General features: G+C 46.7%; 1 protein-coding gene across 22 annotated transcripts in view; it reads right to left on the bottom strand.

The window, feature by feature from the left end:
- The window catches only part of KCNMA1 (potassium calcium-activated channel subfamily M alpha 1), a 689,823-nt gene that overhangs the window by 90,401 nt on the left and 574,303 nt on the right, over positions 1-25,119 (bottom strand). For 3 of the 22 annotated variants that reach the window (XM_054729031.1, XM_054729033.1, XM_008145315.3), the window contains one exon: positions 21,163-21,336. The exons of the other annotated variants lie outside the window; for them this stretch is intronic. In XM_054729031.1, the coding sequence (XP_054585006.1) occupies positions 21,163-21,336 (174 nt within the window). The remainder of the gene's footprint in view (positions 1-21,162; positions 21,337-25,119) is intronic. 22 annotated transcript variants of the gene reach the window in all.

Raw genomic sequence — 25,119 nt, 5'->3', positions numbered from 1 at the left:
GTCTTCTGTTGGGCTGACTGTTATACCTGCTACTGACATGAAATTCAGTGCTTAGATCCCAGCATTAAAAACGCTATTTATCCTCTCTTTATTTAAAATTCTGACCTTTTATTCATCATGGCGTTTCCCTGCCCCCCTTTTGAATGAAAAAAAATATTGCATTAAACTATCATCTATCTTAATTACTGAGGTTTTTGCTGGCCCCTTACACGGGGCGTCCACAGTAAACGCCTCCCTCCAGCCCCGGCCCTGCCTGTCCATCGCCCAGGGAGCTCTGCTGCTGGACCTGCCATCCCGCCTGTCTTCGCGCAGAAGGTCTCTTATTCCGTATCTGCCTGTGTGTCTGTTCGCTCCCCTGTGCCCAGCCGGGCTAGACAAAGACAAAACAAGCGTTATTCTTTTGATCGCTTCATGCTGCTTGCATGAGATTGGTAAGGAAGACCCTTGCCAGGAAGGCTGCCTTGGGGATTTACAAATTGTCAGACATCCAGAGGAGCGGAGGAAAGATCCTGCTGCCTCGGGCATCGGAGCTTTGCCACCTGCCCAGGGTGAGAAACAGAACGGAGCGCGGCGCAGGCCTCTCCTGGACCTTATGTCGCACCTCCCATCACACCCCTGGCGACCGCCGGGCCGATTTACAGTCCCGCTTTGGGTACAGGTTTTTATTCGCTTGTATGTTTTGACTCAGATGCTATGCTTCTTCTCTTTTTGTTTTTCCTCCCCTTAGACCGCTTCAAGTAAACATAAGGGGCAGAACATGTCAATCACATGTTCATTCCCATTTTCACTTTGTTACTTGCATCTTTTTAGTTAATGCTTGCCCCAATGATTCACGATTGAGACCAGCCTAGAACCTAATTGTGTATATGTGAAATGGTTCTCTAAACCATCAGCTGTTAGACAGGTAAGGGCCGTTATTGTTATTAATATCATTATTACTATCGGCTCATTCATAAACACCGTGTTTTCCATTGAGCCAGTCATATCAAAAGCCCCCGAGAATTCTAATATGTATTCCAGATGGCTGCCCCGATACTTTCTCTGAAACGCAGATAAAGGTAAAATGCATGAGATTTTAGTGCAACCCAGGTACACCACATGGCCCGATGAAGAATGTTCTGCCAGAACACTTTAGAAATGCTGAATGCTTTTAACCTTGGGAGGTAAGACCAGTCCCAGATTGTGATTTTACACTAAACACAGCATTTAGTATATTTCTTAAGGGCATAGTCACCTTCTAAAGGTGTTCTTGAACTACAAAATCATGATCTGTATTCCACTATAATTTATCCTCAGATGCATCCCGAGCAACATTCTAAAATGCTCGTCCGTCTATTTGGCCTGGGCCGCTTTCTGCTCATCACAGAGAACAAGGTGTGGAATGCAGGAGCGGGGCTGGCGGGGGTTCAGGGATGCTCTGGCCGCACCCTCTTTGGGCTACACTAAGATGACACTGACACCAGGGCCCAGGTCTGCTGACTTCCAATCCAATCACTTGCTGTCAGAATTCTGCCCATGAGAACAGCATGAGGGTACCAGCTTCCAGATTTGGGCCACCTGCCCTGGTCCCTCTGACCCTCACTAGAATTCTGATCTCAGATAAGTTACTCAACTCCGCAGTGTCACCAGATCTGTTGTTATCCCCACGGACAGATGCGGACGCCAGGATCCGGAAGGCTGTGGGGTGGAAGGAGATGACCGGAGGCCACATGCTGACAGCCCGGGACTGTGCGGTGTGCTCCGCCCGGAACTCCCCAGCTGGTACACAGGATCTAAGTCTGAAGATGTCCATAAAACAGTGACTTCTAACTTCTGCTTTAAGATCTTGCATAAGACTGGACTTCCGTTTCAGGAACTGTCTCATGGGGCACGGAGCTTACCAGCTGGTCAAATCCCCAACATTGCTTACTGCAGGCCAGCCATATGGTAGGCACCCCTCTTACACCTCTGGCCCTGGCTCCAGCAACACTCAGTGACATCAAGATTTTAAGATACGGGCGATCCCTCCACAAATGTCAACTCAGAATGAGCTGCAGGAAGTTAACAGCTAGGCACACAGGCCCCGAAGTTACACCGCAGGGTCCAAACCTGGCTTTGTGGCAAATTACCAACTTCGGTTTTCTCACCTATAAAATGGAAATAACCAGAGAACGTTCTTCATAGGGCTATTGTGAAATGGATTGAAAACATGAGCAATGCTTGTGAGAGTTTCTGGCAAGCTCTTGGTAAACGTTACCTATCATGATTATCTGGGCTTTGCAAAATCAACGAAACTGGAGCTCTCTGCCAGTGGGCCCTCACCACAATGTGCCTGCTGCCTTCTGGCTTTGCACCCACTCTCTCACCACTGCTCCAAACAGCTGGTCTGGTGTCCAAGCACAGAACAGGGTGAGACTCGCCACCTCCCGCACCGCCGCCCCCCCCCCCGCCCCCTTGCCCCACTCGCTGCATCCTGTTCAACTGTCACCTTTGTCCCATATTTCATATGGCCCCAATGAACTGCTCAGGTCAAAATAATTAGGCTATGCCAAGTGTCATAAAAACAAGAAAAGCCAGAAAATGTTTAAACGACCCTCAATTGGAGAAGGCTGGGACCATTCAGGGCAATGACAAATGAAAATCAGATGGAAACGTGGAGAAACCCTACCATTCCCTCTAAATTACAGGAAATCCATGCTGCCTGCTTGTGATGGGCTCTTTCCCTTGAATTTCTGGTGGGAGGTCATGGAATTGGGGCATGCACATGGGAGATGGGGGAGGGGCAGGGGAATGATGGGGTAAAGGGGTACTGACTCCTCCACTATTCCCGCCTCTTCCTTTCACCTACCTATTCTACTCACTCTTCAAAAAATAGGTTAGGCTGCCTCCTCCAGGTAGCCTTCCCAGATTACTATAACAAGACAGAATCCCTCCTTTCTTGGCATCCCATCTCACACCCCTCTGTTACCTATTTCTTTTGCATTAGACTATGTTTTCCATTTCATGTGTCCTACTTCCCAACTAGACTTATAAGCTCCTCTCTGGTAGTTTACAAATCTCTGAATACCTCATACTGCTGAGCCTCTGGTGATGTTCCTGATGAATATCTCTGAGTTGCTAGAGAGGCAGCACTGCAGGGGAGAGTCACAGCCCCGTGGTGAGGAGCCTGGTTCTAGTCCTGGCCTGGGTCAACTGTGAGGTCTTGCCCGGACACCGCCCCTCCAGGACTGGCATTCTTTATGTATAAAGACTTTTGCAACTCTGATCTGGAATGGTTCTGGGCTTAATGCTCTATTCTGCTACCTGCCGGATATCACAGGAGCCAGCCAAGGACCAGAGGCCCCCTAGCTCTCCAGGTTCACATAGTTATCCAGCACTTCCTACCAGACTCAACCCCAGAGCGCACTACAGAGCAGGAAAGCAGGTGCCTGAATCCCACTCAGACCCATTTGACAGACATCTCGAGGGTGGGAGCTGGGCAGTGCTTTTTCTTTTCCTATTTTCAAAAAATCTTTTAAAAGATACACAATAAGAGAGCACAAGTCTAGCTGTAGAAATGAGATAATATATGTATCCTATATAATAAAAGAGTAATATGCAAAATGACCCTAACGTCGAAATGTCCGGTCGCTATGATGCACACTGACCACCAGGAGTCAGACGCTCAACCTAGGAGCTGCTCCCTGGTGGTCAGTGCGCTCCCACAGTGGGAGCTCTGCTCAGCCACAAGCTGGGATGATGGCCGTGAGCTCAGTGGCAGGATCCTCTCCTGCCTCCTCTGCAGTGCTAAGGATGTCCAACTGTGGCTTAGGCTTGCTCCCCTGGGGAGTGGGCCTAAGCTGGCAGGTTGACATCCCCCAAGGGTTCCCGGACTGAGAGAGGGCACAGGCCGGGCTGAGGGGCCACCCCCCAAGTGCACGAATTTTTGTGCATCGGGCCTCTAGTGTGGAGATATATATATATATATATTGCCCTCCAAAAATGTATACACACACTTTGAATAATTATAAAGGCAGAGTTTATTAAAATACACTTCATTTTCAAAATTGAGCTATCAGCTGTTAAGGTGTGTATATATTTTGGGGACACCCTGTATATATATAATAATTCACAAGTGATACAGAATAACAGTTTAAAAGGTGTTATAGGATAGTGTCAGGTGAAGGCTAAATGAACTGCCTTAGTAAGTGCTACGAGGTCTGGGGTGGCCAGGGGGAAATTCTAACACTTGAAACAAGCGTGTGAGGGATAAAGATGTCAGCCATGCCCACCTGTGTATCCCCAGAATCAAACACAGGGCCTAGCACACTGGAGGCACTCAAACCATGATGCTGAGTCAACTAGGGAAGGGGTGCTAGGTGGAGGGAACAGCCTGAACTAAAGCAAGGAGGTGGGGAGTACTAATCTAGGGAACTGTAAGGAATTCAATGTGGCTGGAACAGGAAGATATATTTAAGAGTATAGACAGGGGTATAAGGGACAGATAGTGTAAGGCTTTAAACTCCAAATGACAGAATTGGAAAATAATGGGTAATAATCTGAGTCCTCTGAAAGTTGTGTGGTTGTTTTTTTTGTTTTTTTTGTTTTTTTTCTATTTAAATACTCAAGTTCAAAGAGGGCAGTGGGTGGTTTGCATCTTGGTAGAGTCTACCTTCCCCACCCCCCAAATCTGCCTCCTTTCTTTTGGGCCACTTAAAAGTTATAAGGGTCTCAGATAAGACACACACACATGTGTGTGAAACTGAAAACCAGGAGGCCCCTGGCAGTGGTCCAGTTCCACTGGAGGTCTCACTTTTATTCTGGAGAGTGTATTTGACAGGGAAATAAAGTTATTTAGGGCCTTGGAAAGGGGTCCTGTGAAATTCACAGGGCTGCTGCCTCGCAGCTCAGCCTGGTACATCCACTCTTGGCTGTGGACGGTTATTTCCTGTTTCAACACTCGAGTGGATCCCGTCCCCCTATAAAGGGAACTGGGAGGAAAGCCGTCAGGGTTTGACTTTAACAAGAAAAGTGATTGCAACCCATAGTTTGGAAAAAAAAATTTTTTTCAACAAAATGAGGGCTTTCAAATGAACTCACTGAGAAGGAAATGTTCCCTGATCCTCTACTCATTGGTTTTACCAAATCAATAGCACTTCAGGATTTTCTCTGTCAAAAGCAAGTGAGTGAATAAAGTAAGGATGTCCATTATACCAGTATTATCTGGATCCTTGACCTGCACTGTAGTGTGTCTAAAAGAAGTTTAAAAATTCAAAAGAGGAAATTCCAATTAGAGTATCAAAAAGAATGGTTTCAAATTCTTAAGTTACAAAAAGTGTAAAATATTTGCATTCAAAGTTCTTTATGATCTGGTAGGTCATACTTAGTAAAGAAAATAAATAAATGAGTCATCTCGGAAGTCTTTTCATTCTCCCCTTCCATCACCTCAATAAATCCACTGTCTCCCATACAGGCACACATTTACACCCAACACCCTGTATAAGAGGAATAGTGTAGCTTTTATAAAAACAAGAGTTAGTAAAAAGGCAGAGTTGTGTCTTTAAAATATAAAGTAAAAAGAATGAAAAAGAGGTGTGAAAAAGGGAACCACATTAACAGTATTTTTTTCCTCATTGATGCCCAAATTGATGAGCTGATTATCTTTTGTGTAGACAATCTTATTAAAACGAAAAACTAAACAAAACGAAACAACCCTCTGATTCTGTTTGTCAGAAAGTTAGTTCTGACCCAGGGAGCAAAGCAACATTCTTCCGTTAACCTGGATTCTAAAGTAAATCTTGATGAAAGAGCATCACATTAGAATTATTTTTCTATGGCACATTAATCCAGTGCATAACCCAACTTTATAAAACTGTCTCTCATTCTGTTGTAGAACGAAGCCTAAGGAATTAACTTGTATAAATAACTATTAGATAAAAATGGGGACTTTCCTCATAGTAATCAGATGGTGGGGGTAATGCAATCTTAGGGGTGAGAATCTTGTTTTGTGTATTTCCCTTTTAAAAACATAGTAACATTTAGCCCCACTGGAATGGCTCAATGGTTGAACGTCGACCTATGAACCAGGAGATCTCAGTTTGATTCCAGGTCAGGGTACATGCCTGGGTTGCGGGCTCTATCCCCAATAGGGGTGTACAGGAGGCAGTGGATCAATGATTCTCTCTCATCACTGATGTTTCTATCTCTCTCTCCCTCCCCCTACCTCTCTGAAGTCAATATAAATATATTTTTTAAAAAACACATAGTAACATTTATTTAACTAGGACTTGTACCAAATGAGTATTAAGGGAAGCAAGTTGGATTTAAAGAACCTTAGCAATTGAGAGGTATTGTCTTAGTAGAGGTGTATCTCCTCAAAATAGCAAGTAAACAAACAAACAGAAAAAAACCCTCAGTTTTAGACGTTCATTTTAGAGAAATAAAGGACAGAGAATCTGGAAAAGAAAAGCAGAAAGGGGGGCAATGGTAGTAGTCCCTAGAATACAGCCAGGTGGAGATTTTCATTTGTAGAAAAGCAGCGCCACCTGCTGGCGACCTGCAAGCCCTTCTGGTTTGTGGGCCATCTATCTTGCAATCTATGCATAAATATACAGCAGTATTTCTCAGCTGCTGTTATACATAAGAATTTTATTACCAGTCGGCAGATTTCTAACACACTGGTTGCAGTTTAATAATCCTCTATTACCTGAAGTATGGGTTATATAAAAACCTAGAATGTTAATTGTTGACAAACCAATTCTAATATGTAAAGCACTGTAAGTCAACCAGTAAATATCCAAATAAATCAAAAGGGACCGCTCTTTTGCTGCTAACAACGTGTTATTAAATACCACAATTTGATCACTTACATAAAAATAATTTTCATACATTTCAATGGACTAAAAAAGTCAGGAAAATGCATTATAATAGTACTGAGAGCTTTTCCTTCTTTACAATTTTGAGAAAAATATTTTTGCAAAGAATATTTTCCCTTTCTTTAAAAAAAAATGTACCTAAGCCAATGAATCATTTAGGAAATTTTCCCATATAACAAAACCTGAGTTATAAATAACTAAGATTACATCTATAAAATGTTATATTTTTAAAATGGCAATAGAGAAGTGTTGGAGAATATAAGTCACTGAAACAGTGAGCAGAGAAACACTCCCTGTCATTTGCAGAAAAAGATCACACAAACGAGATAGCAAAGGAACACAATAAAAGGAAGAAACAGGAATGTGATAGGTGACTCTGATTATATCTGCAAAGGAAACTGTGAAATAAATTAACACCCAGGCGCCCACGAAAGTCATATTATAGCTCCACTGCGAGGGATCGTTATGCAACACAGGAGGTTGGCGACTTTGTAAGAACAGAAATAAAGTGTAGGCTGTGAAGTCTGGTGGTGATAACTAATGACCACACTACTTACAACTCTGATTTGATCTCTAACAGAAAAAAATAAAAAAGTACTCTTCAGGATAGATGTATGCAATAGGGCTCCTATTTCTCACTTGAAACAAATAAACCCCAAATGGGATCAAAGGGCCCCAGTAAATGAAAAATGACAGTTTCTATGTTGCCCTGATTTGATCGCAAGCAAAACTACATGCTGATACCATTCCAGAGCCAGGAGGAAGGGGAGGGGAAGGGTGAGCGCCACTGCCCACTAAGCTGATGAGAAGCCCACTCTAATTTCAGAAAGTTATTGAGATTTAATCTCTAACAACAATAAAGATTGCTCATGCAGCAACCTAAAGGGTATCCCTTACACACACACACACACACACACACACACACACACACACACGATCAATCTTGCTATTTCCGATGGAAACTCTTTACATTCAGCTCTCCCGCGTGTCTACGTTGGGTGACACATATGTATAAAGAGCCCCAAATGCTGAGGCGCCTCCTTTGAGCCCAGTGTCTCTAGTAAGGACCCCCAGGAACTAGACTGCACGGGTCTCAAGTATAGAGCTGCTCATCTCCCACATCGACTGGTCACCACTTGCTGTAGAGAGCCAGTTGCCAGGAGTGGGCAGATGTGGAGGGAGTGGGGAATCTGGTGGAACTTAGGGTTGCCAAGATTTGAGCTGGGGGCTTGCCCTGCCTAGATCTAACTCCCAGAGTATCATCCAGTGCATTAGCAGAGCAAGAGCAGGTCCCTGAAGATGGCTGGGGCCTGGGGGATTACAGGCGAAGCCCCGCCTCCAGAGCAGTGGGGATGAATTCACGTGGATGAGGAAGCACAGGTGGATGAGAGAGCTGGTTGGAGTCGGAAGAGCACTGCAGACCTGAGAGGCAGATGTGGTGAGACAATGGGTTAGCCGTGCCTTCCCAGCGTGCTCCTCTGCCCATCGGACTCAAACACCCAACGACATATGGAAGGGGAATACATTTGCATCCCAGACCCACTATAGTGTCCAAATCCTGTGCCTGTCAGCAGAAGCGGTGGAAGAAACGTGTCACCTTCTAAAGAAGTGGTGATCAATTCTAGATCAAGCTACTCAAAACTGCTCCCGCCGCCACAGGGAGCAGCTGTTCAGAAACACATGTTTCGTTCAAGATGGTAGAAGCAAACAAGAAGAAAGATCGCTGGACTCAAGACACACTTTCCCCCTAAAATACATGCCTAATGAACTGTGGAAACACATTCTCAACTCAGTGTCTAGTATTTGGCAAATGTCTGTTGAATTCCTACTGTGTGCCTTGGTCACTGGGTGCAATACACTGAGAATCCGAAGACCATTGAAAGCCGTCTGTTGTTGACTTCTAAAAAGCTCCACATGGAAACCGCTCTGCACAGGGTTTACAGGAAGTGTTATAGGATTACAGGAAAGGGACCCATCAATTCTGATATGAGGTGGGCAGAAGGGCAGTAAAAGGCCTTCACAGAGATGACAACATCCAAGCTGTGTTTCAAGCAGAGTCAGCAAGCTTTTTCTGTAAACATCAGGTCGTAACTCTTTGGGGCTTTGTGAACCATATGCTTTCATTTGCAACTTCTCAGCTTTGCTGTTTTCACTTGAAAGCAGCTCTGGACAATATGCAAATGAGTGGCCATGACTGTTGTACAATAAAACTTTATTTACTAAAACAGGCAGTAGGCCAGGTTTGGTTTGCAGGCCACAGTGTGCTGACTCCTACTTTAAAAGATGGGTAGGCTGCCGAGACCGGTTTGGCTCAGTGGATAGAGCGTCGGCCTGCGGACTCAAGGGTCCCAGGTTCGATTCTGATCAGGGGCATGTACCTTGGTTGCGGGCACATCCTCAGTGGGGGGTGTGCAGGAGGCAGCTGGTCAATGTTTCTCTCTCATCGATGTTTCTAGCTCTCTATCCCTCTCTCCTCCTCTCTGTAAAAAATCAATAAAATATATTAAAAAAAAAAAAAAAAAAAAGATGGGTAGGCTCCCATCAGCCAGAGGAGGACAGGGACAAAATCCAGGCACAGGAAAACGTTATAGAAATACGTTAAATAATAAAAACAAGACATTTGAAGAGATTCACTATATGAAGGATACTTACATGGAAAACAGAACTAGACACATAGGTTGAGGCCAAACTGTGGAGGGCCTTGAAATGTCATGGTTGGAGGTTGTCCTACTGAAAACAAGGAGCCATCCAAAATTGTGTGTGTTTTTTTCCCTCTTTAGAACAGGATGATAACATGATCCAATATGTGTTTTAAAATAATAAACGTGGTGGAGGTTTGGTGGCAAGGGAGAATAATTAACTGGAGGGTAGCAGTGCTAGAGCAGGTGAGAAGAAATGAGTGCCTGAACTCGGCAGCGCACTGAGAATGTGAATAGGTGTGAAAGGTCATCCAGAGGACTCTGCCCTCAGTAGGGAGGAAGAGAGAGCAGGAGAGCAGAATCCTTATCAATACTCTCTCAGCCCATCTCTAGATTGTTCTCACATCAAGTCTAGGGGCCCACTCTTGGCCCGCCTCGTAGATCGAATCTCGCTAATGAGAAAATCAACAAGAAGCAGCGCCCAACTCTTCATAAAGCAATTTAGGACAGGTGATGATGGGAAGTCCCAACACCAACCAGACCTCAAGGATGGGTTGAGATCAAGACCACCATCAAAAAATTGTAATAGAATTTTTAAAAATGTCATCTCTCGCCACCATCTGTTCCCCTCTTGCTTGCTCTCCAAGCTTCCTGCCCTCTTCCAAGAACACAGGAAACTCACTGAGTATCTGTCTCCATGTCCCTTTTAGAGATGGAAAAGTCGTAGGGGCAATTTCAGTAAGCTGTGGAATGAGACCCTAAGTCACAGTTGCAACCACTCTCTGAGACAGGTCCTGTTGTTATCTCCATTTTACACATGGGGAAACTAAGGAATAGAGGACTTCTCAAACTTGCCCAAAGCGCTACGGTAGGAAGGCAAGAAGATGTCTATTCTGGGTTTGCCTAGATAATGTGAGAAGATGTCAGTGCTGTGAGAAGTGTGAAGATTAGTCAGTGCATGATGAAGGCATTACTCTTATAGCACTGGGCATTCACTGAGCATCCTTTGGTGAACATACCAAAGCATACCTATACTAGGCATGATTTCCAAAGCCCCCAAACATACACAAACCCACCCCTTCTCTGGCTTTCCTTGTTCTGACGTTTCCTACCATTTCAGGATTTAATTCCCTAATTTATATCAGAGAAAAGACAGGAATGTCTGCCTAACAGACACCCATCTTCCTCTAAGCAGAAGAAATCTGTGAAGCAGCCCTTCCAATTTCACATTTCAATCCACATCCAAAGACTTCCAGGCCACTTGACCCAACACCCTCCCTCGCAGTCTGCATTCCTGGCAAGTTGCATCCTGCCATTGTCACCGTGCACCTCTCCTCTCTGCAGGTCATTGTACCTCCTTTTTCAGTAACACCTGTTCAGGGCTTTGGCTTTGAAGCATCCCTGCTGGATGTGTTCTCTCAGTTGGATGTGTTACAAGCCATATGTGGAAATTTACTCATCTGCACTGAAGAAAAGGCCAGACCAAGCTTGGCAAAATACAGAGAGCAATTCAAACCCACTCATAAACAAGAGAACGCTTGGTGCAGCCTGAGGTCTCTGCGAGCAATTGAGAAAGCTCCTTGCCCTCTCCTCTCAAGCAGAATAAACAGAATAACGACTCTTCATAGCAATGAGACACTGAGCCTTTGGACACCGCCAGGTGGGAGGAATGTGGCACGGGTGCTGTTGGATCTGATCTGCGTACCTCAAGTGAGAGTCAATGGGCCTAATAGTCAGGAGTGGACTTGATGTTTCTCCACATTTGGGCATGCGATGTGGCCACCTGCACGTGGTGACAGCTCTCGACAAATGGGCCCCTTTGCTCATATTGGCTTCACCTGATGCATTAATATTTCTGTGCCACCCTGACTCACAGGAAAACGATCAGGTTTATCAAAATTAGTAAAACTGAATGCAAATGTCACTAGTCCTTGCTTTTCTAGGACAAATGCTGTACATACACATGTACCCTTGTCTCTCTTCACCTGAAATGTTGGTGAATTTTTGCCTGTGACTTTTTTCTGTCTTTGTCTTCTTTTCTTCTTCCCCAGTATTTACCTTCACAAAGAATACGAATTGTACCCACTAGTTGATAATTTTCAAGATCCTTCAGTTATGTTCTTGATTTTCTTGCCACATTTTCCCACCTAATCTTCTTTTATCCTAATATATTAGAGATATAGGTGTATTGTAAGCCACTTAGAGAGTTTTAGGAAATGTCACAGATCCGGGCCATCCTACTTCTGACATACCACCTTTCCTTTAACTGATGGTTGAGAATCCCTTCATTTACTCATCCTTTTACTCATCAAATATTTACTGACCTTCAGGCCATTTCCTATTCAAGTACTCTTGCCAACACATGAAGCCCAACCCAGGATGCCAGCATGCTACATTTCTGACCTTGGAGGGAAGGAAGGCAGAAAGCCTGCAGAGGCCAAAATGGAGAGGACTTTAATGCCAGCTGCCAGCTCCACTCCCAGGAGACGGCCACGCCGTCTCTACAGATGCCCCTCTCTGCACTGTCTGTCCATGTTGCGAGGCACGGGTCTTATGAGCAGTCTTTGTCACTTCACTGAAAGTCTCTCAGTGCTGTTGGCCATCAGTGCAGACAAGCCTTCACAGCTTCCACACTGAGCTCAGAGCAGAGGTTGCCAACCAGTGGTCCGCAGACCACTGGTGGTCCATGAGGTCCAAAAGGTTGGCGACTGCTGGCTTAGAGCTTTTCTCTGTAGCTACAAGATGTGGTGAGAGTCACCCCCCCACCCCTGTATTTAAGGGGGTGGAGTGGGGGCTTTCAGGATTACTAGGAGAGGCCAGGGGCGTTTTTCTCTTGCAGTTTCCTAGATTGCAGGACAGCTCCTCAGGAGGAGGACTGCATGAGCTGCTCAGAGAGGAAAGGCCACTGGGGGCTCTCCAAATCCTTCGCCTAGCTTGTTGAGCTGGACATCAGAATGCCTCCTCAAAGCCAGAGTCTACGGGCATGTCTAGAACCTCCCTCCACACGAGGCCTGTCTAGTTATTTACAAAAGGGACCTTCTCACTGAGATTTCAACTATGTGGGCCCAGCAATGCTGCTCCTCTTCGCCCATTTAGAGTCCTCCTGGGGAAGTGGTTGGCTGGGAAGACAGAACTCTCGTAAGCAAATGCAGGGACGGCTGAGTCCCTGATTATCTAGGTCAGTGGTCGGCAAACTCATTACTCAACAGAGCGGCAAACCGCGGCTCACGAGCCGCATGTGGCTCACGAGCCGCAGTTTGCCGACCACTGATCTAGGTGATTCAACATGCTGGTTTGGGAGAAAGCTGTGCCATGGACGTGAAATGCCACACGACTTCCCTGAACTCTGTGTGGCAGCGCCTCACAGGAAATGTGTTTTGGATTTCCTCTGGAGAAGGATAAGTGGTTGAAAACTACAGTGGATTTCAAAGAATGAGATGCAAAGTACTTTATATTTTTCCCTCTCTAGATGTAGAGTGACTTGATGTCTCCCTGAGAAAGCGGAGAGAAAAAGGGTCTTGTTGGCATACACAGGGATTTCAAAAGATAATTCCCATGAGCTCTAACTGAAGCTACCGAATGCGGCTTGAGCCAAGACCCTCAGGGCTGGTCACATATCCCAGCTGCTGGCCCCCACTTGCTTTGACTGTGCCACCCAGCCTGGGCCAATGGCATTCATGCCAGCAACAGAGCTGCTGCCTCTCTCGCCTTCAACACACTGAAGAAGTGAATCTTACTGGAAATGAGGAGAATGGTGATGGAGGAAGAAGGAATACTAATTAGAAGAAGGAAATAGATGGAACAGATCCACAGGACCAGGGGCGGGGGATGCAACCCTGCAGGTCTTCAGTTCCACCGAGACTTCAGGAAATTCTCCTCCACTAAGGAGGAGCCCAGGCAGGTATCGCAATGACTGCTAGGCCAGCTGGGGAGAATTATGCTCAAGAAATTTACCTAATGGCATTCAACGGCTTCAGAGCTATTAATTAAACATTATTTACAAAGATTTTAACTTCTTGGCTTATTGTGTGGATAATGTGCTTCAGCTGTAGAGTCCTAGTCTGCCGATCACGTCTTGGCCTTCCTCCCCAAGGCTTGTCGGAGCCGCTGGGTGTTGCCTCCTTCTGCCACAGCCTCCCTTCTGCTGGTCCTCACCCTCACGCGGGGTGTCTCCCAACTGGCCCCTGGGCTCCAGTCCCTTCTTCCACAGCTGCCAGACATCCTCCCAAAACACAGCCCCAGGCATCACTTCCCTGAGCAAACACCTTGAGTGTTTTCTGTTGTATTTCAGATGAAGAACAAAACCCTCACAGTCTCGCCCCTGTCCATACAGGCCCTGCTTACCCTTGAGGGCGCCACTCCCTGAAATCTGCTGCACGTGACTCAAGCACCAGCCAAACTGGGCGACGAGCTGTTTGGCCGGGGGCTCCCGACCTCCCCACTGGGATGCTTTTCTTGTGCTGTGAGGCAGAATACTCTTTCCTGTTCTCCAAGGCACATCTGGAATGTCACAGCCTATGGGACCCTCCCCTGCCTGACCAACAGGAGGTGATCTCTGGGCCTTTGCACGGCCAAGCACTTTGCAACTTTCTCTCCCAGCACTGCCCTCATTGTCTTGAGTCTTCATTACTGAAATGCTCATCTTGTTCTCCTTCCTTGGAAACAGACAAACCTCTGGGCCATTTTCAGCTGTGTAACTCAACCTACTCCACAGCCTGTGGCGCCACCCAGCTTGTTTCCAAATCCCAGCCCAGCACTGACTTGCTGCGTGGCCCTTGGCAGGTCACTTAACTTCTTTGTGCCTCGGTTGCCTCATCTGTACATCGCTCAGTTTACAGGTGCCTCAGCTGCTCATGATAAGGATTCAATTAATATTTGAAAACAACATAGAACAGTGCCTGCAATGCAGCAAATGCTCTGCGCATTAAATTTAACAGCATGCACACATGTCTCCATGTACACATGTACACACACAGGTACACACACAGCCTCGGTGTACTGGCAGAGTGCCTTACATCACATAGAGTGAAGAACACAGATTCCACTGAGTCTACTCTGAGCTGGAATCCAAGTTCAGCAGTTATCCCATTTCCTAGTATCCCCCGTTAACATGCCTGGGCTCCTGGGAGATGGAATGCATGGACAATAACAGCAGAGCTCTCTAAAGAGTAGCCTAAACTCAGACCAGGCAAAAACATCAGCCTAGCCTCAAAAGGGGGAAGCAGGTTCAGCAGGTCTCAGTAGGCCTCTCTCCTCACCAGTGACTACGATCCGTTTATAATCGCTGCATCGACTCCATGTGAAAGTGGTTCCCAGGAGCCTGCACTGAGCTCACTGCTTCTAGGCTTAAATGCAAGTCGGAGCCCCACACTCTAAGACCTTTCCTAGGAGCATGCTGGCACATGTCCTGAAATGGATGAGCCAGATGACAGACATGCATCTCAGACGAAGGAAGCATCCAGCCGACATGACGGGCACCACAGGAGAAGGGAGAATGCGGCCAAAGGTGCTGTGTTTGAGCCCCTCACGTCTGGGACCAGGAGGCGGGCAGTGAGGCCTGCGCCCCGCCCCCAAGCCTCTCTCCAGTGGCTTTACATCATTACTGGCCTGACACTCATTTGAGACAATGCCCAGTCACATCACAACAAATTAGCTACAGACACGGGATTGCAATCAACTCCGGGGCTATCCTGAGTGCGGGCTGGGGGATTCCCTGTCTCCGGGAGCCACACGCTCCCACAGATGTTTCTAAAAGCCTCTTCCCAGAGGCCCATTTAGAGAGAAATTAAATGCAACTTTGACTTAATTAACGTTTTAAATGATAATGAATACAATGTAGATTCATAGGAGGCATTTACATTGTGTTGTAAAATTGATAAAAATTTAATAACTCTTTGTTAATAAGTTATGTCTCCCCAGACCCATAAAGCCTAAGGCACTGCAGACTCCAGACTGGGTCTACTCCAGGCTCCTGGCACAGGTGGAGGAGGGAGCAGAGATGGACTTGACATTTGCTCTGAGCCGCTCTGATTCAAACCTCTGCTTGTTCATCAGGACTTCATTTCATTCAGTAAAGGTCAGGATCGGGCTCAAGGCAGAGCCTTGACAAGAGGGCGCGATGAAAGGCAGGCTGGCCCTGGCACCTGTCGCCCAAGATGGTGGAGGAGGGGAAGATGGAGAGCTAACTGGCCACCTGTCCCCCACCGTGGAGGTAAGACAGAATCCGCTGCCTGGTGGTAGGAGCTGTCAGGGTGAGTATTGTGACAACCGGCCACTGTCCTGAATAAAAACACAAACCTCATTTCCACGTCACCTTGCGTAGGGACCCTGATCGGCGTACTGGTGGCACGCCACCGTCTCTCCTAGTTTGTCCTTGAAGAGCCGAGTCACCTGTGAAAGCACGTCCCTGAAAGGGCGGTGCCCAAGTGCCGGGGGACACACCACGGACCCTCTCCTCTGTCTTCATCTGACCTTTCCTCTTCTTGTCTCCCAAGTGTTTCAAAGGATTTCTTTTGAAAAATTGGCTGCCATTTGCCTACCATTCCCTTTCTCTTTGATCTATACATGGTGCCACTTCACAGCATATTAATATTAAAGAATTCCACAAAACTACCGGGGGAGGGGGAGGGGAGTGGAGGGAGGCACAAGGTCCCAAAATACAAGTCCACTGCATCACCGGATGCGAAACGAAAAACAACAACAAAACTCATCTGTTCATTAAGAACGAAAACCTGGTTTGTTTGGAGTTCATCAGAGATGGGCAATTCAAGGGGTTCCTTTCACAGGAGGTGTCGCCTAAGCCTGGCTGCTGACTTACAATGCTGACTTAAAGAGCGCGTAGGAAGGCAGATCTCCAGTCGGCTCATTGCTAGACGCGGCCACCACAAAAGCAAGTGAGAGGCACTGGCTTCTGTAGCCTCGTCTGCTACCAACAAAGGTGCCCTAAGAGGCCATTCCCGGTACGTCATCAGTCTCCGGGGAGGGTTACATGGCTGCCCAGGCCGATTGCCTTGTGTTCACCTCACGAAACAAACCGTAAATGGCCAAATCAGGACATGGGCCATGGCTAGCTCAAGAACTAGAGTATGATCCAAAGGGTATCATGGGGGGTGAGGGAGAGGGAGAGAGGGGGGGGGGGCGGGGAGAAGAAGGGATGGGGGGAGGGAGAAAGACTAAAAGTAAAATAAACAAAGGAAATTTAGGATTGGGGAGCTGGAGGAAATCACCCAAAACTATACATAAAAGGAATGAGATAATGATAGGCTGTTGATGTTTAAATGCATAAATTAGATCTCCCTTTAGCAGGCATTGGAGACTGTCAGCACAGGGTGTGTCCTATTATGGACATTTTCCTTCCTAGAGCTATTCCCAACCTCTGCCCCAGTATCTGATGTCATGCACTTCAAAATGCCATTAGTTCACTCAAGTGGCTTCAGTTCTATTGATGATGTTAATTCTCTGCCTGTACAAACCAAAGGCTGCTCGGGATAAGCTGATTGTTGTTTATTATCTGACAAGACTCAAGATTACACGGAACTGGTTTGGGTATGTCTCCCTTCAACCCAATTGTATCGGACTTCTCGTCCCAAACTAACCCCTGGAGTCGAATGTCTCCTTGCATTAAATTTCTAGCTGAAGTAAAAGTCATGCACCATTTAAAATTAGCTACAGTGCTTTGGAAAGGGGCTTAAGCAATTGTGCAGGTTTAAACTATTAGCAAATGCAAAGGTTGGTGTGAGCGATCACACATGTACTTTAACTAAAACTATTTCCAAGCCCAAGTCTAAGACCTGTTTCTCTCCCAGCACATGATTCATTTGTCCATGCCACTGTCACTGACGGTGCGGCCAGCATCCTGTCAGGCAGGTCTCAGCAGGTTTGAATCAATAGGCCCTGTGTTGTCACTGCGTCATAATTTTAATTGTCCCTTTCTGTTAGACTTAGCAATCAGATCGCAGGCAAGACAAATAAGAAGAATAAATTCCGAACAGAGAACAAGGACCATTTTACAAAATTTTATTGAGGGGAAGTGGAACTGATTGGAACCTAAATCTATATTTATATGTGTGTCTGTTGCTAGACATATATTTTTATATTTGATGGTACTAGAACACAGCTGCTTGTAAAAAGATTTTTATGAGTGGTTTCAAGAGAGCTGGTACTCCCGCCGAGAATCCTCTGAAGTGGGAACAAAGTCGGAATAACCAGTCAGGGACGCTAGGTGCACCCCGCCCAGCCTACCTACCACCCCGAGCAACGCAGTCTTGCCCCAGGCGGGACAGCCTGGTGCGGAACCCTCATTGGTCACTCTGCCTTCCTTTTCTGACACTGTCTTTTAAGTCTTCGTAAAGGACTCCTTCCTCTTGGCAGATCTTTTTATCATCACAGTCTGGCACATCTCTGGTGAGATGAATAGAAGGAGACGCCCGTGAGAGCAGCCCCTGACTTAACGGAAGCCGATGGCGGTAATGGGCCACACCTCGGAGGAGAGGTGAGCGGAGCAGGCAGGTCCTGCTGTTGGCAGGCAGATTTCTAAAACTGTGTGAACACTTTAATACGTTACCACTCCTCTGGGAGCCGGCTACTTCTCTTCCCACTTCAGAAAACACATAATGGGACTTTGTGTTTCAATTTAATGTCCCTTGAAAACGGAAATCTTTCCCCTTATAAGAAAAAAAAAAAAGGAGTAAAGAGGGAGACGAAAGGCAAGAGAGAAACGAATTAGGCAGCCTCGGGAGCACGCTGGCTCAACGGGGAAACTGCGACCAAAGCGGGCTCCGTAATCGTATAATGACCTTTAATGAGTGTCTTGGGAAACAATACAGCCCCAGCATAAAAGACAAAGGGCAAAGCCCATCATGGCTCCGCTGACACTAATTCAAAATGATTTTCAGAACAACCAAAGAATGTAAGAGAAGTAATCTGATCCGCCCATCTGACCTCACTCTGATTCAAGGGCCCTTCTCCTGCCATTTCTAATTGTCAAACCCTCCACATTTCACATCTGCTCATATTTAATGAAAAGCCCGCTCTCACCACTGCTCTTTGAGTCAACCAGCTCTGTCACACGGGCACCACCCAACCCACCAGCCTCGCGGGAAGGCCGGGTTGCTGTTGGAGCTCTGCCAGGAGAATTCCACATAGAGATAGACGTTGTTTAATTGGAGAAGAAGGGCTTATGTGGGCGCATCAAGGGGCTCAAATTGGAATGGGTTTTCCTAACTTATTATTAATGGTCAAAGGTGAGTGATCTCACACAGGCATGGATGAAATCTGCTTTTGTTTGATGGAGTGACGACGGCAGAAAGACTGATGAAACAGGGGAGGCAACCCCCCCCCTAACCCCGAGCTGTCAGTACCAGTTAAGGCTTCCACACGCAGCCCGAAGCCCCATGATTTCCACGGTGGGGCTGATTTCAGAGGGGCAGGAAGGACAACAAGCTCCCTCACAGGATGTTTCTGAGAGCACAGGGCAATCCCAACCCAAGCTATTCTTCTCCTGGCCTCCATCAACACTTAAGATTAAATTGCAGAGCCGAGAAATCCCTCCAATTATGGCTTCTCCTGGAAAAATGGAAATTACACACACTGGGTATGATGGGCCTCACCCAGGTTTTGCTGTGACTGGAATGGGTGACCCTGGCCAAGACATGACCACAAAGCCCTAGCTCAGAGCCCGAGTGGCTCCTTCCTTTCCTCCACTGAACCTCTGGCCAAGGTTTGAGAGCCCAGCAATTATCTGGAAACAGCAGTTATGCCGTGGGCAGAAGGGTAGCCCAGTGGCTGACGGTTACATTCTCCACAGTCAGTCAAAGCCAAGTGGCCAACTGGTGCCACCACAGCTCACCCCGCCGCTCCTCCTCCCCAGCTCATGTCTCTGAAGCTGGCATCTTGCCACACTTAACAGACACACAAATTCTTTGTGTGGCAGTGACGGAGTACACCTTGGTAGTATCACAGGACGAGAGAGAACTCTTACGATGAGAATAAGGGGTAAGAATTCATACTGTGGCATCTGTAAGACACATTTTAAAGCGGACCTTCTTTCTAAAAGTTCCTTTTTAGCAACGTCAAGACAAGACTTAGACAGTCCCAAATCCCTCTCAGTGCAGCCTCCATTAGCTATCACTTTTACAAATGAGTCTTGTTCCTTGGCTCTGTGCTGGGGAGGCAGTGAATCATCAGTTTGAGAGGATGATTCTCAGTCCTAGATCTAACTTTTCCAGATGACGCTAAGACAGCTCAATGCACACATCACGCCTCAGACCTGAGCTGCAGGTACGGACACCAGCACCTGGCCTGGGGCCCTTCTCCACTGCACACGGTGAAGTTAGGACTCTCTCAGCCCTCAGGGCCTCGGTGTCACTGTCACCCAAGCACACCGGGCTGGGACCACCTTCCATGTCAGCACAGGTGAGTGGGGCCAGTTTTCTATGTGAGAAAATGCTCAAGAGCAGAGGGCCCTTCTCCATCCTTGTTGCCAGGGGGAATGAACCCAGCAGGTGGAAGTTTAATCCCACCGGCTTTGCGCACTTAGGGGAGACACTGGATGGCAATATGGTCACCGATAAATGTGTTAGTTGCTTTTAAGAGGAAGGGATGAAGCACAAAAGGATTGTCTTCTACCCCCCCCCCCCATGCTACCAAACATGTGAAGATAAGGTTGCAGCTACATTTATGGCATCCAGGTCCTCATGCAGAACCGCCGTCAGAGGAGCACCCCCTTCCCAGCGTCGCTCTGTACAAGCGGGAGCTTTCAGGGACATCACCTAGGAATCATGTCAACAATCGCCAGCAAAGCCGCGGCTGGGGACGGAGATGAGGGCTGTCTCAGGAACCTGGCACAGCTCAGCTCCGTCAGCTGCCAGCTCAGGACCTCCACGGGCCCTTTAACGGCCCTGAGCGTGCAGGCAACCAAGAAGGCTGACCCCAAGGGCCCGTGTGACACACTCAAGGAGCTCATGGAGGTTCGCTGCTTATGGTTTTGGTTATTCGGAATCACAACGGCTATACGATGCCTTAAACAGGGGGCTACATTTTTGGAAAAATAAAAGGTAAATTTGGAACGATGCTTTGAATTAGTCATCGTTCTGAGGGGGAGCTCCAGACTCCATCAGCTTATTTACTAAGAGGTTGGGAGAACCCTTTTTTTCAGCGCACAGGACACAATTTGGCGCTGGGGGGACGAGATACAGATTAGGGGGACACAGTCAAAAAATCCTCCTGCATTGAAATCCTGCTGTATTTTGGCAACTATCTAAACTCATTAAAAAGAATGTACAGTTAGAGCTGGCCTGTTCTCGCTACACCATTTTCCTTCCTCCCCTTCGACCCAATCCAATGGCTCAGCTTTCCCCAAATAGTAAGATAGGCATTTCCACACATCTCTATATTAATATTGAATTTGATTTGCTGTCACCTTCATTTCCATCTATATTTATTAAAGGGGAGAGGGAGACTGTCACCAGACTGTAACATCACAGTCCCACACGCTATTCCAAGAAGCACGCGTTAGCAGACGGCAAGGGAGGCACGTACACAGTGACACAGGCAACTGGGGCGACATATCACCACATACGAGGTCACACGGGGAAGGAGACTGACTGACAGAACCACAGGGCACGACACAAGACGGGGATGATACCACAGACAGCACAGACACCGAACTGTGTGTGTGGGGTTAAACTTACAGGCACGGAAACTGGTGGAGCAATCATTAACAGAGACAGAAGAAAGTGGGAAGGCTCGCTCACGGGTGTCCACGTCACCACGCACACGGCCTGACATGCATGAGCAGTCACGCTCAGAACGTCCGCAATCAAAACAACATGCCCGTCTCATTCTCTTGTAGATGGACATCTTGGCTATAACCGCGTGGTGGATGAGAGGAGAGGAAGAGCGGTAGTTAATGGCAAGGTCACACAGCAGGGCGGCTGGAAGGGAGCTGAAGGGATTGAACACAGGTCTTAGTTCACATTAACAGTCTTGACCCAGAAAAAAAATGCACAGTGACTGTTGGCAACAGTTTGGTTGTACAATGAAAAGAAAGCAGTGAGACTATAAATTGCCTTCATAATCCCCCAAGGCTGTTGTGTATGCTTTCTCTCCCCTCGGTGCAGGACAAGGGCAGGGGTGATTACAATCGGCGTCTTGGATGAGAGGAAGAGCACATTATAGACAGCAAAGATGTAACCGACATTTTTCCCCCGGCACAATTAATACAGGAGGACAAAATATACACACGGCCAATCAATGAACTGCTGACAGGGTACAGTAAATGGCTTTTTGCAAGATGCAAAACCAGCTAATATGTAGGCTTTCTAATTCCCATCCATTCTTAGGCACTAGGCAGAGCCCGGGCCAGGCTTTCATCAAATTAGATGTGAAACGATTACGTGTTAATATAGGATTCCAGGACACCTCTGCCGAACTTCCCCAGAGTGGGTTGACGTGATGCCTACAGGAATTTAAGTTTACTCTTGACAGAACAAATATCCAAATCTGTCCACATAAGAAATGCAGCTACTCAAGGCTAACGCTGCGTGGTTGACATGAAAGGCAGTTCAAAAATAAAACATCACCCAGAGCACAGGAGGGGCTGGTCTATTGGAATGTGTTCAGCTACTCATGGGCGTATTTTCCTCTCAAAGCTGGGAGGATCTGAAAATCCTATCGCCTTTTCTCTCCTTGCTCACCCCGAATTCAGAAAGCAATCGGGCTGTTGGTTAATCATTATTTTTTCTTATGCAGAAAATAGTGGCCAAAATAGATGAAAAATTATGAAACATGAAATAAAAAAAGAGCTCCCACGTAAGAGATTAAGACTCGCCCAAGCTAGTATTATTGGTTCTGCTGCGTGGGGACCCAACTCAAGCGCTCGCCTACAAAAAGGTGGCTGGACCTCACTGCAGTGGCTCTCAATGTCCTTCACCTTTACCCTCCACGCCAGTGTACAGGTAAGTACAATGAGAAGCTTCTGTACCTCCGTCTGAAGCTACAACAGACAAAAACGTTTGCTCACCACGGAGCCTGAACTGGCCTGCTTCCCTCCCTGGTCGGGGGGCGGGGAGAAGAATTCATATTTATCCGAAGCATCACAGCCAAAGAGTAACCGGGACTAAAGGGAGGTGTTATTCCCTGCGTCCACACCTTCCATTTGGAAATACGTATTTCCCCCCTTTCTTTTTCTTTGTGGAGCATGGTTGCACCCTCACTTTAAAATATGGCTTGTGGTTTTGCCCTCTTTGAATGTTCGCAGTCACCAGGAAGAGGGGTTTAAATCTCTCAAATGGGTCAAGTCCTGTTCTAAGACCTTTATGACTTGCCATCCAGTATATTTGTCAAGCAGGGGTCACGTTATGATTGTGAGGAACAGGCACTGGGGGAGATGAATGAGAGATCTCTTCAGCAGCAACTCCATTCCTGTGGATGCGGCTCACGTTTAAGTGACGCGTGCTTTTAGCATCCTGGCTAGTCAGTTGCTCAGACCATCGTCATGCAGCCCCAGCCCTGTTCAGTGTGTGGTCGACATCATTCCTGGGCTTGGTTTCTAGGGAGGCGGGGGGGTTCTACTATAGCATTTGAATCAGAATGGTGTGAATGCCCAGGCACCCCCAAGCAGCAGTTACTGAAATCAAGAGAGGGAAAAAGTCTTCAGCGGAAGACAGGAAAATAAAGTTATTTTAAATGCATCCAGATCTGGTATACAACTTGGAGACCCCTCGCTTGTTTTTTCTTTCCTTGTTCTCTTACTGGAAATATTGATTTGTTATTTACACAGAAGAGGGAAACAAAGATGATTTTTTGTTTCGCTGTAGATAAATTGTTTTGAAAAAAATTTTAATCAAATGCTGTAGCAGAAGAGAAGCCCATCAAACTCTGAAATGCTATGCTTCTCATTAGCAACAGTCCCTGGTTTTCATTTTCATCCTGCCATTTTGGGTTCATATTCAATAATAGAATCTGACACATTTATAGGGAAGGAAAGTTCTTATATATATACCATCTTGAAGGACAAGAGGAGGGAGGGTGGGGGTGGGATGTTTTGAGACGGTTTTGTCAGAGGTATGCCCGTCATAATGGGTGATTTAAACCTCCTACTTGATAAGGGTTCAGGAGGAGACAGCTTAAACCAGCGCCTCTCAGGGACTGTTTGCAACTGTTCTGCTGGCTCCTCTGGAGACCATGCATTGTTCTAAAATCTCATATTGTTAGCATGCAGGAACAGGCTGAAACTGGTCATCAAAGCAGCAGAAAACCATTTGCTATAAGAAGATTAAATGTTAATTATAAGCAGTCACATTCCAAAGCAGCATATGCATAAAAAGGAAAACATGCTATTACTCGCCATTGCTTCCAGTCATCGCTTTCACACTCACTCCAAATACAAAATAGAAATCTCAGGAGACAAACAAGCACCACACACACATACAAAAAAGAAAAAAAAAATCAGCAAGAATGATCAATGAGAGGCTCAAAGACAAGACAGAAACAGTTAAAAAAGATAGAGCTCCAGACGCTGACAAGCCTTTGCCAGTGACAATGTCTAGACCCAGGGGCCCCGCCTGCACGGGTGGCCCTTTTGTTCTGCTCTGCACGGACCCCCTGTCAGGTGTCTTCACCTATGCACTTCCAGGTCCACTTTCTTAAAAGGTCAGGCCCATCTGGTGGCACATCCACAGGCTCACAGGGTGTCCCAGCAGCAGAGCCTTCCTCTGGAAACTTTAGGCTCCTGAACAAGCTTTTGAACTAAAAACGGATGAGGGTATGGCTCCCTGGTGGTAGCTGTTCCAGGAGATGTGGACACTCTGGGTATAAAGTTAGACTCTTCGGTTGTAAAATAAAATTACATCAAAATTAAGTCATGGATCTTCGAATTTGGAAAATACTGCCCCTCGTCTCCCTCAACTCTCTCTCTCAGGCTTCCTAATCCTTTGGTTTTGTTTTAGAGAATAGTGGATTTTCAGAATCATCACTGGTATTTTATTTCCATTTCTCTGGGATTGTTTCCCTTTCTAGAGCTGATATAGGTTATAAGGTTAATTTCAGATAACAGAGTGCCATTTAAAATTCCCAAGGTTAGGTTTCAAAGAGCAACTTTGAAAGTTTCAGTATTTATTTAAAACAGAAGTAAATTTCATATCTACTCCCTGGCCACGAAAAGTGCCCTCTCTCCTTTGGTGTTTGCTCATTTTCTTTATTACGTAGTCACCCAATGCTCTTTCCTAAATCCCAGGCCTCAGAAGAGGGAGTTTTCCCCAGGATTTCAATGGTAATACAAAGTAGAGCTCTGAGGACATCTAGTGGACATGTGCAGAAGGGCAGCCAGTTAACATCCTCCCCGAACTCCCTGGCCCTTCTCTGCAAGGGAGCAGAAAGAGGACCCTGCAGGCCTCTAAGAACTGAAATGTGAGCAGTGGCATTTTAATTCAGCAGCTTCTCACGAGAGATGTTGAGGAAGCAGCAGGGTCAAAGGGCTGAGAGGAGCTAGGAGATGTTCCTAGAGTGGTCAAAAGTGGCACACTGCCCCCTGCAGCCATAGGCCCACTGCAGCCCTGGCTGGCAGGGTCTCCTCAAAGCCCCGAGGCAGCTTCCTGAAACGGGGAACAGACAAGAGCGCATCTGGTGGGTGTATAACACTGCAGCTT

The sequence above is a fragment of the Eptesicus fuscus genome, chromosome 17, assembly GCF_027574615.1.
Source record: "Eptesicus fuscus isolate TK198812 chromosome 17, DD_ASM_mEF_20220401, whole genome shotgun sequence".
Taxonomy (NCBI): Eukaryota; Metazoa; Chordata; class Mammalia; order Chiroptera; family Vespertilionidae; genus Eptesicus; species Eptesicus fuscus.
Note: the sequence above shows the minus strand (reverse complement) of the source record. Positions and strands in the feature narration are given on the sequence as shown.